Here is a 15,273-nt window from a genome sequence, read left to right on the forward strand (position 1 = left end):
GATCCACCTGCCTCGGCTGCTCAGAATGCTGGGATTATAGGCATGAGCCATTGCGCCTGGCCTACCTTTTATTTTTTGGAGACAGGGTCTCACTCCCTTTGCCCAGGCTGAAGTGAAGTGCATTGGTGTGATCTCGGATCACTGTAGCCTTAACCTCCAGGTAGCATGCACCACCATACCTGGCTTTTTTTTCTGGATGGTGTTTTATTATTGCTATAATTCATGTGCCACATATTACCATTTTAAAATGTACATTTCAGTGGCTTTTAGCATAATCATGAGGTTGTGCCACAGTCACTACTATCTAATTGGGAAGACTCTTTTTTAATCTTCAGCTTTTAGGTTCAGGGGTACATGTGAGGATGTGCAGGTTTGTTACATAGCTAAATGTATGCCAAGGTGGTTTGCTGCACAGATCATCCCATAACCTAGGTATTAAGCCCAGCATTTATGAGCTATTCTACCTGATGCTCTCCTACCCACCCTCCACTAATTTTATTTTTTTTTTTAATTTTTAGTAGAGACCGAGTCTTGCCATATTGCCCGGGCTGGTCTCAAACCTCAGGCTCAAGCAATCTGCCTGTCTGGGCCTCCCAAGTGCATGAGCTACTGCACCTGGCCTCACTTCTTTCTAATGATCAGAGTGTGCATGTCATGGCATCTCATCGCACAAATGAGGAAAGGGTGGCTCAGACCTAAGGTTACACTGATAAAATAGGTTTGATCACTCTTGTCTCATATCCTCAACTTCAATAAGTAAAGTTGGATACAGTTGGAATTCATAACTGCGGGTTTGGAAATAATATTGAGGCTTATCCATTCAAGACACATTTTCCCCTTTGTAATGTTTTCAACAGGCATATCACCAAAATATGAATGTCTTTTACAGGCGTAACTGATGAAGAGAAAAAGTACTTGTATTGTTGGAGCTGGTGTTCTTACATCCATTTATTTATTGGCAGGATGCTCAGTCCTTGCATGGAGACATTCCACAGAAGCAAAGGGAAATTACCCTGAAAGGTTTTAGAAATGGTAGTTTTGGAGTTTTGGTGGCAACCAATGTTGCTGCACGTGGGTTAGACATCCCTGAGGTTGATTTGGTTATACAAAGCTCTCCACCAAAGGTATGTGCTTTATGCTTAGATTTTATTTTGTTTTGTTTCTTTTGGGTATTAAAACAAATTGGAAATTGTATTATTTACTTTCATATCATTAGTATATAGCTATCTTTTGAGTGCTGGGATGCTAAGGGTGATTTTGAGAATGAACCTGTTATGAGACACCCCCCTCAGAACTGACACTTGAGTAGAAGTGCAATCAGCAGACAGAGGTTCAAAAGGTGACTTTGGGATATAGTGTGATTTTTGAGCCAAACCTTGAGAATGGGTGGAAGGACTTAGATGGGATAGGGGTAAGTAAGATAGATAAATGCATGAGCCTAGAGGACAGGGGAGAGAAAGAGCCTGTAATTAACCTCTGTGGTTAGAGATGCTTAGCTTTGTGAGTTATAGGAACCTCTCAAGGAGGACCCTGAAGCATAGTTTACTTGATGTGGATAGTTCTTCACGTAAATAAAGGTTGTTCTAAAGGTATTCCAATCACTTCCAACATGAGGACCACAAAATCTCACCCAAATTGGCAAATCCCCCACGGTTAAAGGCTGCTTACAACAATGGGGAAAAATAACTGAAGACTATGAATTCACCAGTTCTTAAAAAGGAAGTCTCATGAGTGTGTGGTATAAACATTGTTTCACGAGCCTTTAGACTTTTTGATATGGTAGCCACTAGCTGTGTTGAGCACTTGAGATGTAGGTGATCTGAATTGATCTGTGTACTGCAAGTGTAAAATACATAGTGCATAACTTTTTATTATGTGGTCTGGATTTTGAAGACTTATGGAAAAAATACAAAATATTGCATTGGTACCCTGGTTTGTGTAGATAGTATATTGAAATGATAAGACTTGGATATATTGACAGGCATGGTGGCTCGTGACTGTAATCCCAGCACCTTGGGAGGCTGAGGCAAACGGATCACTTAAGGTCCGGAGTTCGAGACCAGCCTGGCCAACATGGCGAAACTCTGTGAAACCCTGTCTATACTAAAAATACAAAAATTAGCCAGGCCTGGTGTCAGATGCCTGTTGTCCCAGCTACTTGGGAGGCTGAGACAGCAAAATCACTTGAACCCAGGAGGCAGAGGTTGCAGTGAGCTGAGATCATGCCACTGCACTCCAGCCTGAGTGACAGAGCGAGACTCTGTCTCAAAAGAAAAAAAAAGACTTGATATATTGAGTTAAAATACATTAAGCTTCTTGAAGAAATCTTTTCAGTGTGTCTACTGGAAGACTGAAAATTGGAATTACATATATGCCTGTAATGGACAAGCACTATTTAGACAATGCTCTTTGTAAGTTTGCCTGCAGGACAGGGACCACTGTTCTAGAAGCTTTAAAAATTGCCAGAGGTCTTTAAATTGAAGTGCTAAGGGACCTTCTTCCTCATGTCCCCAGGCTTATAACCACAATTGCTAGTGTTCACTGACCTGCGTAGGCTACTCAGGTGTTTGTCTCTCTTTTTTGTTTTAGTGTTACTCATGTATTTTACTTCAATAGGATGTAGAGTCCTACATTCATCGATCCGGGCGGACAGGCAGAGCTGGAAGGACGGGGGTGTGCATCTGCTTTTATCAGCACAAGGAAGAATATCAATTAGTACAAGTGGAGCAAAAAGCGGTAAAACTATTCTTACCTTTCATTAAGCAAATGTTGAGTTCTAAAGTCAGTCTTTGGTTTCTTCAATTTTTATCCACTTTAAAATATTTTTATTTCTAGTGTGTGGCAATGACTGAAAGCTTATTGTTAGGTACATATGTTGTCCTGTGATAAAAGGCCCATTCTGAAGTTACTTTGCATTTGAAAACAGTGATTTTGTTTTCATATGTTTGAAAGGCAGTTTTCAGACAATGATAATATGAACCAGAGATAATTAAGATTGAGGGGCTGTAGGAATTGCTTGAAAATCAAATGAATGAGGGTATGTCAAAAGGATAAAAGGGAGAAGAGACTAATTTTTCCTCCAGGAGAATTGGAATAGTGTATGTAGATTCTTGCCCCTTGGCAGGAGCTTAACTCGTCTGCTTCCTCTTGAGTGGACTGCACTTAGGGACTTGCTTTCAAAGAATACAGTAAGGTGGGGAGTGAGGACTTTACCGTGGAGAGATGAACAAACACTACCTAGGCCAGCTGATCGTGGGTCACGTCATCAGTGATAGGCACATAGGCATGTGCCCCTGATAAGAGGTGGTGAGGCAAGCATTCATGTCGGGTATTCCTCCCCCAAATATATAACCCTGAGCATGAGGAAAACACCAGACAACCTCAAACTAAGGGACATTCTACAAAACTGTTGACTAGCACTCCTTAAAACTGTCAAAGTCATGAAAAACAAGGAAAGAAGGAAAGACAGACATGGAATAAAGTCTGGGGTTCGATTAATAGTTTAGCAATGTTGGTTTCTTAGTTGAAACAAATATACCTTAACAGTGTAAGATGTTAACAATAGCAGAAACCTGGAGCTCTCTACTGTCTTTGTAGCTTTTCTGTAAGTCTAAAATTAAAAGTTCATTTTTTTAATGTAATAAATACATTTGGCCTATATTAAAAAATTAGGGGACTGCTTATCTTATTGGAAACAATTGATGGCCATTGTACATTAAACTGTGGTTCATTTTCCTGTAGGGAATTAAGTTCAAACGAATAGGTGTTCCTTCTGCAACAGAAATAATAAAAGCTTCCAGCAAAGATGCCATCAGGTATGTTCCCTACCACTGCTATGGTCTGTTTTAGTGTTTGTTCAAATACTGCATGTCTTTGTACAGTAATAAGATTTGACTTTTTAAAAAATTTTTTTTTTAATTTTTGAGACAGGGTCTCACTATGTTTCCCAGGCTGGTCTCAACTCCTGGTCTCAAGCAGTCCTCCCACCTCAGCCTCCCAAAGTGCTAAGATTACAGGCGTGAGCCAGCATGCACAGCCTATTCTTTTTAACTGATAACCTGTTTATCAAAAAAAAAAAAAAAAAAACAGACAGTGCTGAAGTAGAATTTCACAAAGTGGATATCCTCGTTTCTACTCATCCCTGTCCTATCCTGTTTACCAGAGGAAACCACTATTAAAATAGTTTGCTTTGTCTAGGATATTTTAAGGGATATCTTAGGTATAGTATAAGTGCTTCTCACCCACTGGCTGATTAGACCACAGATTACATTCCAAATCTACATTAATCCAGTTCCTTGCCTGGTAGGATGAAAGTTGATTGCTTCGTTAATAGTAAATGTCTAGATGGTGAGGATTGGGTTAATTAACAGTTTGTCAAATGGAGGTGCTGCTGTCATTGGAGGCAAGAGAATTACTTTTTATGGGATTGTCCTGCAAATGGAAGGATATTTAGCTGTTTAGGATCCGTGGCTGATTTCCCTGTGCCGCATACTCAGGGTAAGTAGGGTTGGCATTATAAAAACCAGAAACCATTTTCCAGATGCCTCCTGGTGGTGACCTACATTCTCTGTTAAAGAGCCACTGAGTTTGGGCATCATTTTTATAGTGGTTTCCACAGTTACTGTAAATGCTTATTTAAAAAACAGACACAGGGAGTCCATGATCGAAGGAAATCCTGGATGTCAGTCAGCATATTAATAGTTCAGGAAAGTTTTGTAAATGAAAGTTTTGGGCCAGGCATGGTGGCTCATGCCTGTAATCCCAGCACTTTGGGAGGCTGGGGTAGGCGGATTGCCTGGGCAACACGGTGAAACTCCATTTCTGTAAAAAATACAAAAATTAGGCCAGGCGCGGTAGCTCACGCCTGTAATCCCAGCACCTTGGGAGGCCGAGGTGGGTGGATTACCTGAGGTCAGGATTTCAAGACCAGCTGGCTAACATGGAAAAACCCCATTTCTACTAAAAATATAAAAAAATAGCCGGGCGTGGTTGCGCACACCTGTAATCCCAGCTACTCGGGAGGCTGAGGCAGGAGAATTGCTTGAACCCGGGAGGTGGAGGTTGCAGTGGGCCGAGATCATGCCATTGCACCCCAGCTTGGGCAACAAGAGCAAAACTCCGTCTTAAAAAAAACAAAAAAAAAATACAAAAATTAGATGTGGTGGCAAGTGCCTGTAGTCCCAGCTACTCTGGAGGCTGAGATGGGAGGATTGCATGAGCCCAGGAGATTGAGGCTGCAGTGAGCTGTGATTGGGCTAGTGTACTCCACCCTGGGTGGCAGAGTGAGACTATCTCAAAAAAAAAGAAAGAGAGGGAAGGAAGGAAGAAAGAAGACAGGGAAGGGAGGAGAGGAAGGATGAGTGTATTTTTTTTTTTTTTTGAGACAGAGTCTCACTCTGCTGCCCAGGCTGGAGTGGAGTGGTGCGATCTCGTCTCACTGCAAGCTCTGCCTCCCTGGTTCACGACATTCTCCTGCCTCAGCCTACCGAGTAGCTGGGACTATAGGCCCCTGCCACCACGCCCAGCTAATTTTTTGTATTTTTAGTAGAGACAGGGTTTCACCGTGTTAGCCAGGATGGTCTCAATCTCCTGACGTCGTGATCCGCCCGCCTTGGCCTCCCAAAGTGCTGGGATTATAGGCATGAGCCACCGCCCCCTCCCGAAAGAGTGTATTTTAACTGCATTTTTCAAATTTATTTTAGCATAGCATGTTTTTTTTTAAGTATCCTACAGACAGGGTTCCCTTGGGTGCCAGTTAAGGAGAGTTGGGGTTAGATGGCCAAGAAGGGGAATGGGACAAAGATGCTGGTGGTATACAACAAACAGCCTCCAGAGTGCCAGCCCTGACACTGCTGCATGTCACTTTCTACCCTTTTACTGGATGATCTTTTTCAACTTTGAATGGGACATTTATTATTGCCAAGATAATAGTGACCCCCCCTAAAAAATGTACAAATAGTCCCATAAAGGTCCTTATCATTTTTTAAACTGACTTTGGAGGTCTTTTTCTTATTTCTTTTATTTTCTTTTTTTTTTTAAAGAGACGGGGTTTCTTAAAATGATTGTGTGTGGCACAGTCATAGCTCACTGCAGCCTCAAGCAATCCTCCCACCTCAGCCTCCCAAGTAGCTGGGACTACAGGCATGTGCCACCACACCCAGCTTTTTTTTAAAACTTCAGAATGGAAATAGGTTTTTTCTGATCCTAAAAGTAACACATGCTTCTTGTATAAAAACTCTTGACATTATTCATCATCACATCTAATGGTAGTATGACATTTTATTATGACTGTTTTGTGGCTTATATAAGCAGCCCAGATGATGCACATTTTAAAATTATTTATACTTTTTGTATATTATAAGTAACACCATGGTGAACTTCTCGTTTTATTATTTCCTTAGGATAAAATGGTGGGGTAGGTGATAAATTAGAATTACATACAGTCAAAGGAATGGATTTATTACTATAGCAATATGATTATTATACACTGCATCAAAATAAATGTGTTACACATGTGAAAGATTTGGAAAGTTATTCATTTATCTTGAGATGTCTTAGAAATGAAATCTGTCCACTTCTAGTATCCTTTCTCCTAACACACTCTCAAACAACAGGCTTTTGGATTCCGTGCCTCCCACTGCCATTAGTCACTTCAAGCAATCAGCTGAGAAGCTGATAGAGGAGAAGGGAGCTGTGGAAGCTCTGGCAGCAGCACTGGCCCATATTTCAGGTGCCACGTCCGTAGACCAGCGCTCCTTGATCAACTCAAATGTGGTAAGGTTCTGCAGCATATTCCTGACACTTCATAATTTGGGGTATGAGCAGGATGTGAAAGGGTTTCATTTAAGCTTCCCAGTTGTTTTCATTTTCTCATGAAAGTAAGAAAGTATTAATTGTATTTTACAATTTCTGGCCGGACACAGTGGCTTATGCCTGTAATCCCAGCCCTTTGGGAGGCACAGGCGGGAGGATGGCTGGAGCCTACAAGTTTGAGGTCAGCTTGGGCAACCTAGTGATACTCTGTCTCTACAAAATATAAAAAATAAAAAATCAGCTGGGCGTGGTGACATGCTGTGGTCCCAGCTACCTGGGAGGCTGGGATGGGAGGAGGGAGGATCACCTGAGCCCAGGATGTTGAGGCTGCAGAGATCCATGATGGTGCCACTGCACTCCAGCCTGGGTGACAGAGTGAGACTCTGTCTCAGAAAAGAAAAGAACCAATAATTCCCATGTTTAAACACACACACATACACATTCAAATCCATATAGGCCGAAAATATGAGTGGTCCCGACTGGCTGTGTGGAGGGAGGAATGGCAGTAGCTAGTAATGGACGCAGGATTCTTTTGGGTGGATTATGCCATGTTCTGAAATTTTAGATAGTGCTGAATGGTTGCAGATCTTACAAATGTACTAAAACAAACAAAAAAAAACACTGGATTGTATACTTTCAAATGGTGAATTTTGTGGTATGTGATTTTTAATTGTTTTAATCCTAAAGTAGCCCAAACATATACATGCATAAATGCATATAATACATTTAGCCAGCATACCTAGGAACTTTAGAAGGTGTATGCTTTTCTTTTCCTGTAAATTCAAATTTTTATTGAGATAATTGTAGATTTACATGTAGCTGTAAGAAATAATACAGAGAGATCCTTTGTATACTCTGCCCTGCTTCCCTAAATGGCAATATTTTGGAAAACTATAATACCACACCAAGATATTGACATTGGTACAATCAACCAGTCTTACTCAGAGTTCCCCAAGTAAAACCAGGGACTGTTTCTACTAATTGTTTGTGTGAGGTATACGTTTTTAGGAATAACTTTTCAAGAAATATTTTAGAATCACAAAAGCAGGTATTTATCAATTAGGTTTATTTTCAGCACTTTAATTTTATTCTCCTTTCTTGTGTAAGGGTTTTGTGACCATGATCTTGCAGTGCTCAATTGAAATGCCAAATATTAGTTATGCTTGGAAAGAACTTAAAGAGCAGCTGGGCGAGGAGATTGATTCTAAAGTGAAGGGAATGGTTTTTCTCAAAGGAAAGCTGGTAAGGCTGGGGTCTCTGTTGTAACCTTGATGGGGCTTTATGTGGGCAGGAAAACAGTGTGGTGTGGGTTCTTCCTGTTCTGTGGGGATGCTGCATCTCTTCACTCTCTCATCTTCCCTGGGTAATCTCATCTGTGATCCTCAGATGCCACTCTGCCACTGACAACTGCTGTACCTCTATCTCCAGCCTGAACCGTTCTCACAATGCCAGACTTGATCCAGCTGCTTCCCTGACATCTCCACCTAAACAGTTATTTAAAGTAACTTTTTCAGAATCTTTTTTTTTTCTTAGCAATCCTATTTTAGCACTGGACTTATTCAGAATCTTGAATTCAAATGAAAAATGAAAAATTTTGCCTCCCAAACCTGGTGTTCTTTCTTCTGAGGCCTTCTCTTGGTTTATGCCATAGACTATCACAAGGATTCTCAAACATTTTGGTTTCACAATCCCTTTAGCAAATGTTAGGGACCCCCAAAAACTTTTGTTTATATGGGTTATATCTATTGATACTTACTGTATTAGAAATTAAAACTGGAACTCTAAAACACAATATCATGTTCCATTAGCCATCAGAGCAATGATTTTATCACATCATATAGTGTCTAGGAAACTCTACTGTACCTTGAGGGAATGAGTGTGGAAAGGGCAGCATTATTATGAAAATAATTTTGACTTGGCGAAGCCCCTAAAAGATCTCAGGTTTCCAGGTTTCCACTGGCCTAGTGAACCAATCAGGTTTATCTTCAACTTATTGCATGTCTAGCCATGTTGTTTATCTCCTTAAGCAACTCCACAAAACTTGTGGGATAAAGTCTCAACCCTTTCATAGGAGGATAAGATCCTTCATGTCCTGGCCTTTGCTAGCCTTACAGCTTAATTTCTACCTCATTGCTACCAACACCATTTACTCCAGCAGTGCCCAGTACACCATGTTTTATCTCATCCTCAGTGCATGCTGAACCTACTATTTATAGTAATCTTTCGGCCAGGCGCGGTGGCTCATGCCTGTAATCTCAGCACTTTGGGAGGCTGAGGTGGATGGATCACCTGAGGTCGGGAGTTTGAGACCAGCCTAACCAACATGGAGAAAAGCTGTATCTACTAAAAATACAAAATTAGCCGAGGATGATGGCGCATGCCTGTAATCCCAGCTACTCAGGAGGCTGAGGCAGGAGAATCACTTGAACCGGGGCGGCAGAGGTTGCGGTGAGCCAAGATCGCGCCATTGCACTTCAGCTTGGGCAACAAGAGTGAAACTCCATCTCGAAAAATAAAAAATTATATATATATATATATAAATCTTTTCCTCCAAAGTAGCTTTTATGACTTTGCTTAGCCTTAAATCTTACCAGGCAATGTTAGGGGCGTCTTTATCTGCATTTCAGAGTCTAGGACACATGTTGATGCAGGTAAACTTTTACCTTGCTGTGTTTGCTAATGGAGAGCCTCAAGAACACTCAAAGGCAAAAACTGTTTTCTAATTGCCTCTATACCCAGTGAATGCCTGGGATTATACTCTACTTTGTAAATATGTAAGCGAAGATTCCCATGAATGGCAAAATCCACCAGTAGGTGATGATACCTATGTTATGATTGGGTAAATTTTGGGGTGAAAGGGGTGTTCCTTATAAAATATTGCAGTTGAAGACAGCAGGGGGAGGAGTGCCTGTATTAATTAATACATAGTTTGACTATATTTTTAGATGATTTCCTTGATAGGAGAGGATGGCACTTAATATTAAAGATGGTGTCCTGGCTAGGTGCCATGGCTTACACCTGTAATCTCAGTATTTTGGGAAGCTGAGCTGGGAAGATAATTCTTGAGACCAGCCTGGGCAATGTAGTGAGACCCTGTCTGTACCAAAAAAAAAAAAAAAAAAAAAAAACCAGATGTAGTGGCATGCACCTGTAGGAATTCAAAGTTACAGTGAATTGTTAATTGCACCACTACACTCCAGCCTAGGCAGTAGAGCAAGACCCTATCTTAAGAGGGAAAAAAAAAAAAGGTGGTGTCCTGTATTATTTTTTTCATACTCTTACAGAAGGCTGAATTAAGAAAAACCAGAAAATCAACAATAGAAGATCACTTGTTTTTCTGCTTTTAATTAGGTCATTCTGAATAGCTGGCATTGCTTTTCTGATGGAAGGCAGTATATAGTTTAGACTATAGGTTTTAGAGCCATACAGACCAGATTTTAAATACTTGCTCCATTTAATAGCTGTGGGGCCTTAGACAAGTCAGCTAACCTTTCCAAGCCTGTTTGCTCAGCAATAAAATGTAGCTAATAGCCACTAGAGGGTTAGCACAGTGTAATAGCTAAGACTGTCTATAGTTAGAAAGTTCTAAATCGTTTGGGGTTCTTTTTTTCAATATTCCTTGTCTTTCTGCAGTGTACTTTTGGCAGCTATAATGTATTAGCTTTGGTCTAAAGTTCATCTAAAATTATACCTGGTGGTTTTTTTGCTTTATGTTTTTTGTTTTCTTTTTTTTAAAGAATACGTGGTCTTTTAAAGGGAGTATTTTTAATGTGCGTTGGTTGGATTAACTTCCATTTGCTTTGATTTCTAGGGTGTTTGCTTTGATGTACCTACCGCATCAGTAACAGAAATACAGGTATTCTTTTCCCTTAGATTTTAAAGTTAACGTACCTAAATTGTAGAATGTTAATTACGAAAATAGAGAATAATAGATTGGGAAACAATAGTTCTGGTTCCTTTAGTAAGAGATAATTGATAATTAAATTTTGGAATATTGCCCCCTAACTTTTTAATTCTGATATTTTTGTAGTTGAACCCACCTGGTTTCTATATTTCCTTTATACAAAGTTGTGAACGATGTCCAGCTCTCCCCACCCTTTAACACTTACATATGTCATACAGATTTTGTGTGCGTGTGTGTGTGTGCATCCATGTGTGTGTGCGTTTTCAGACAGTCTCGCTCTGTCACCCAGGCTGGAGTGCAGTGGTGCAATCTCGGTTCACTGCAACCTCCGCCTCCTGGGTTCAAGCGATTCTCTTGCCTCAGCTTCCCAAGTAGCTGGGATTATAGGCCCACCACCACCTCCGGCTAATTTTTTGTATTTTTAGTAGAGGGGGTTTTGCCATGTTGGCCAGGCTGGTCTCGAACTCCTGACCGCGGGTGATCCACCCACCTCCCAAAGTGCTGGAATTACAGGCATGAGCCACCACGTCCAGCCTACAGGTTTTCATAGACATTTAAAATTGTTACATCTTTATTCAGTACTGTGAGAAATGTGTGCTTAATATATTTGTTTTATCACTTTTGGCTGTAGATACCCTGTAGCAATTGAGTTGAATAAATTGTTTAATAACTTAATAAATGAAGTAGTGATGCAGGCTATTTCTCATAATGAAACTATATTTTCCCACACTTCATTGACACTGGCTTTTGGACCATGATGGTTGGCCAGTGTTATTTTTGACCAGTGACTTCTTAAGCACCTATGTTATCACCTTTTCTTTGAAGAAATGGCAAATGTTTTGCTTTTCTCATGCTTTTTAAAAATCGAATACTAATTAAAGCACATGAAAACAAAACATTCTCTCAACAGGAGAAATGGCATGATTCACGACGCTGGCAGCTCTCTGTGGCCACAGAGCAACCAGAGCTGGAAGGACCACGGGAAGGATATGGAGGCTTCAGGGGACAGCGGGAAGGCAGTCGAGGCTTCAGGGGACAGCGGGACGGAAACAGAAGATTCAGAGGACAGCGGGAAGGCAGTAGAGGCCCGAGAGGACAGCGATCAGGAGGTGGCAACAAAAGTAACAGATCCCAAAACAAAGGCCAGAAGCGGAGTTTCAGTAAAGCATTTGGTCAATAATTAGAAATAGAAGATTTATATAGCAAAAAGAGAATGATGTTTGGCAATATAGAACTGAACATTATTTTTCATACAAAGTTAAAAGCACATTGTGCCTCCTTTTGACCACTTGCCGAGTCCCTGTCTCTCAGACACAGACAAGCTTCATCTAAATTATTTCATCTGATCATTATCATTTATAACTTTATTGCTACTTCATCAGTTTTTCCTTTTGAAAGGTGTATGAATTCATTACATTTTTATTCTAATGCATTATCTGTAGATTAAAAGATAAAATCAAGCATGTATCTGCCTATACTTTGTAAGATCACCTGTCTTTATACTCAAAAGTGTCCCTTAATAGTGTCCTTCCCTGAAGTAAATACCTAAGGGAGTGTAACAGTCTCTGGAGGACCACTTTGAGCCTTTGGAAGTTAAGGTTTCCTCAGCCACCTGCCAAACAGTTTCTCATGTGGTCCTATTGTCTACTGAGACTTAATACTGAGCAATGTTTTGAAACAAGATTTCAAACTAATCTGGGTTATAATACAGTTTATACCAGTGTATGCTCTAGACTTGGAAGATGTAGTATGTTTGATATAGATTACCTATACTTATGTTCGTTTTGATGGATTTTTAGCTTCTCATTATAAGGTGATTCATGCTTTAGTGAATTCTTCATAGTATATATAAAAGTACATTTTAATAGAAAGCCAGGGCCTTTAAGGAATTTCAAATGTATAAGGTGGCTCCATAGCTTTATTTCTAAGTAGGCTGGATAAATGGTGCTTAAATGATAATGTACTCCACTTCTTCCTATTGGAAGATTAACATTATTTACCAAGAAGGACTTAAGGGAGTAGGGGACACAGATTAGCATTGCTCAAGAGTATGTAAAAAAAAAAAAAAAAAAGAACCAAACCACCGGAAAAAATCAAATGCAAAAAGGTAACAAATTCATAACTGGAGAGCAAAGAGAAGAACAAGTATCATTTCCATGATAAAGCATTGTTTTAATGGTGAAAACTTCACAGATCACTAATGTTTCTAGAGGTTAACTTCAAGTGGGCAAGCTGGGGTTTTTAGGTAGTCAGTGGCCTAGTTCCTAAAGCCACAGTATAGGATCTGTTTGTTAAACTGAATCTCTGTTGAAAGTTTGTTTCAGCTGCTTGGAGGCTTCCTTTTAAGACAAACTGTATGTGATTAAGTTGTTTTGAGGGAACTGAAGAACCTGATGTAGCCCTTGGCTAGATAACTGCCTGATTTCTCAGATATTATTTCTCTGGGAAACATTCTGCATAGCACAGGAGCTTAAGAGTGGCATTATCTTCTTGCCTTAATTTCCAGAGATTATTTCTGTACTGAGAATCCTGGAACTACTGTGCTAGGAAATTTAAAGCCGCATGGTCTGTCTTGTTTTCATTTAGTTATTGTGAACACCTAGAATCTTTCTAGGTCCTGATTTCTCTTGCTTAATCCAGTCTTTATCTCTAACTGCCCCTTATTTGATCACCATGTACTAGGAGCTCTGATGGCCAGCTCAGCTCTTAATCCTTGAGGCAACATCCTTTTTATATTTGAACTTCAGTTCTGTCCTTGAATCCTGACTGATATTTCTTGCCCTCTGGTCTCAGAATTCTCTTGGTTTTTATTCCTTGATCCACTTGCCAGTTTTATCACTTTACCCTTTTTCCTCATGGCTTCGCATCAAGCCATGGGTATTAGTTGACAGTGTAATTTATTAGATTCTGGTTTTGCCCAAATACTAGGCATGCTTTAATAACAACTGAACCATTTCGTTATTTGGATAGGCATGGGTACCTTATCAAGCAGATTAAAAGGATATGGTACCCGTCCTTTAGAAAAGAACAGCTAAAACCTTGTTGTGGATTATGGATTTAGCCTAAAGAAAAATAATCTGGCATAAATTAAGAGTAAGAGGGAAGATTAATAGAAATTTCACTTCACATAACTTAAAACATGGCTATTTCAATAAATGAAACTAAAGTTTCTCCTGGATCCCAGAATTCAACCTGTATTTATAAATGTAGAATGTATTTAGCTACTTTTTGGTTTAAATGAACTTCTTGGGTTAGCTTGGTAAATGTTGTAATTTTTACTATTTTCTACAAAGAAAATATTTTCTAATTTCAGTTGGAGCTATCTGTGCAGCAGTTTCTCTACAGTTGTACATAAGTGTTTTTACTATGAAATGAGCTAATGTATAAAATACTGCTCTATACCATAATAAAGATAGTAATACTTGATTTTGGTGGCTTTTGTTTTCTAAAATGAAAATAGCTTGAAATATTTATTATAAAAATAATAAAAGCTAGATATAAAAATCTAAAGATAAAAGAAACCAGTCACCCTTATCTAATATTTTAGTGAGCAGTCTTCCACATATTCATTTATAAAATTGGAATCATTTGATTTTGTGTATTGCTTTTCCCCCCCAACATGTTGTGCACAATTTTGTACAGGCTTACAAGGACATTTTTGATGACATGTTATCTTGTATGGATATGCCACTACACATTTAACCAGTACTTGATGTCCATGTTGGTTATTTCTAATTTTTCACCATTATAAACAACCCTAAAGTTAATATCCTCATATATGTGTTTGCATACTTGTCTGTCACCTTAGGATACGTTTTCTAAAGGTAGATCTACAGCTTTGAACTCCTAGGCTCATGTGATCCTCCCTTTCAGCCTCCCAAGTAGCTGAGACTACAGGGGGTACCACCAAACCTGGCTAATATTTAAATTTTTTATAGAGATGGAGTCTCATTCTGTTGACCAAGCTGGTCGTGAACCCCTGGCCTCAAGCAATCGTCCTGCCTTGGCTTCCCAAAGTGCTGGGATTATAGGTGTGAGCCACCATGCCCACCCTCTTCTAATTATCTGTCATGAGATGGATCTCCAGTCATTGCACTGAGGTTTATGTATTTAATATATTTAGTGTTTTCCCTATACTGGGGCATGGATTTTTGTCTTTCTTTGAGACAGGGTCTCTATCTGTTACCCAGGATGGAGTGCAGTGGCATGATCATATAGCTCACTGCAGCCTTGAACTCCTGGGCTCCAATGACCCTCTTACTTCAGTCTCCCACTTAGCTAAGACTATAGGCATGTGCCGCCACACCTGGCCAATATTTCTTTAAAAATGTTTTTTGTAGAAAAATTAGCCGGGTGTGGTGGCAGGTGCCTGTAGTCCCAGCCACTTGGGAGGCTGAGGCAGGAGAATGGCGTGAACTCAGGAGGCGGAGCTTGCAGTGAGCCGAGATTGTGCCACTGCACTCCAACCTGGGTGACAGAGCAAGACTGTCTCAAAAAAAAATGTTTTTTGTAGAGCCAGGGATCTCACTGTATCGTCCAGGCTGGTGAATTTTTGT

At 40.0% G+C, this 15,273-nt stretch overlaps 1 protein-coding gene across 1 annotated transcript in view; it reads left to right on the forward strand.

Moving 5' to 3' along the window:
• The window catches only part of DDX21 (DExD-box helicase 21), a 29,478-nt gene extending 15,335 nt beyond the window's left edge, over positions 1-14,143 (forward strand). The window contains exons 9-15 of the mRNA XM_003258195.3: positions 963-1,124; positions 2,617-2,736; positions 3,742-3,815; positions 6,615-6,774; positions 7,921-8,055; positions 10,625-10,669; positions 11,628-14,143. Of these exons, the coding sequence (XP_003258243.2) occupies positions 963-1,124; positions 2,617-2,736; positions 3,742-3,815; positions 6,615-6,774; positions 7,921-8,055; positions 10,625-10,669; positions 11,628-11,897 (966 nt within the window). The 3' untranslated portion in view covers positions 11,898-14,143. The remainder of the gene's footprint in view (positions 1-962; positions 1,125-2,616; positions 2,737-3,741; positions 3,816-6,614; positions 6,775-7,920; positions 8,056-10,624; positions 10,670-11,627) is intronic.
• The last annotated feature ends 1,130 nt before the right edge of the window (positions 14,144-15,273 follow it).

The sequence above is a fragment of the Nomascus leucogenys genome, chromosome 18 (assembly GCF_006542625.1).
Source record: "Nomascus leucogenys isolate Asia chromosome 18, Asia_NLE_v1, whole genome shotgun sequence".
Lineage (NCBI taxonomy): Eukaryota > Metazoa > Chordata > Mammalia > Primates > Hylobatidae > Nomascus > Nomascus leucogenys.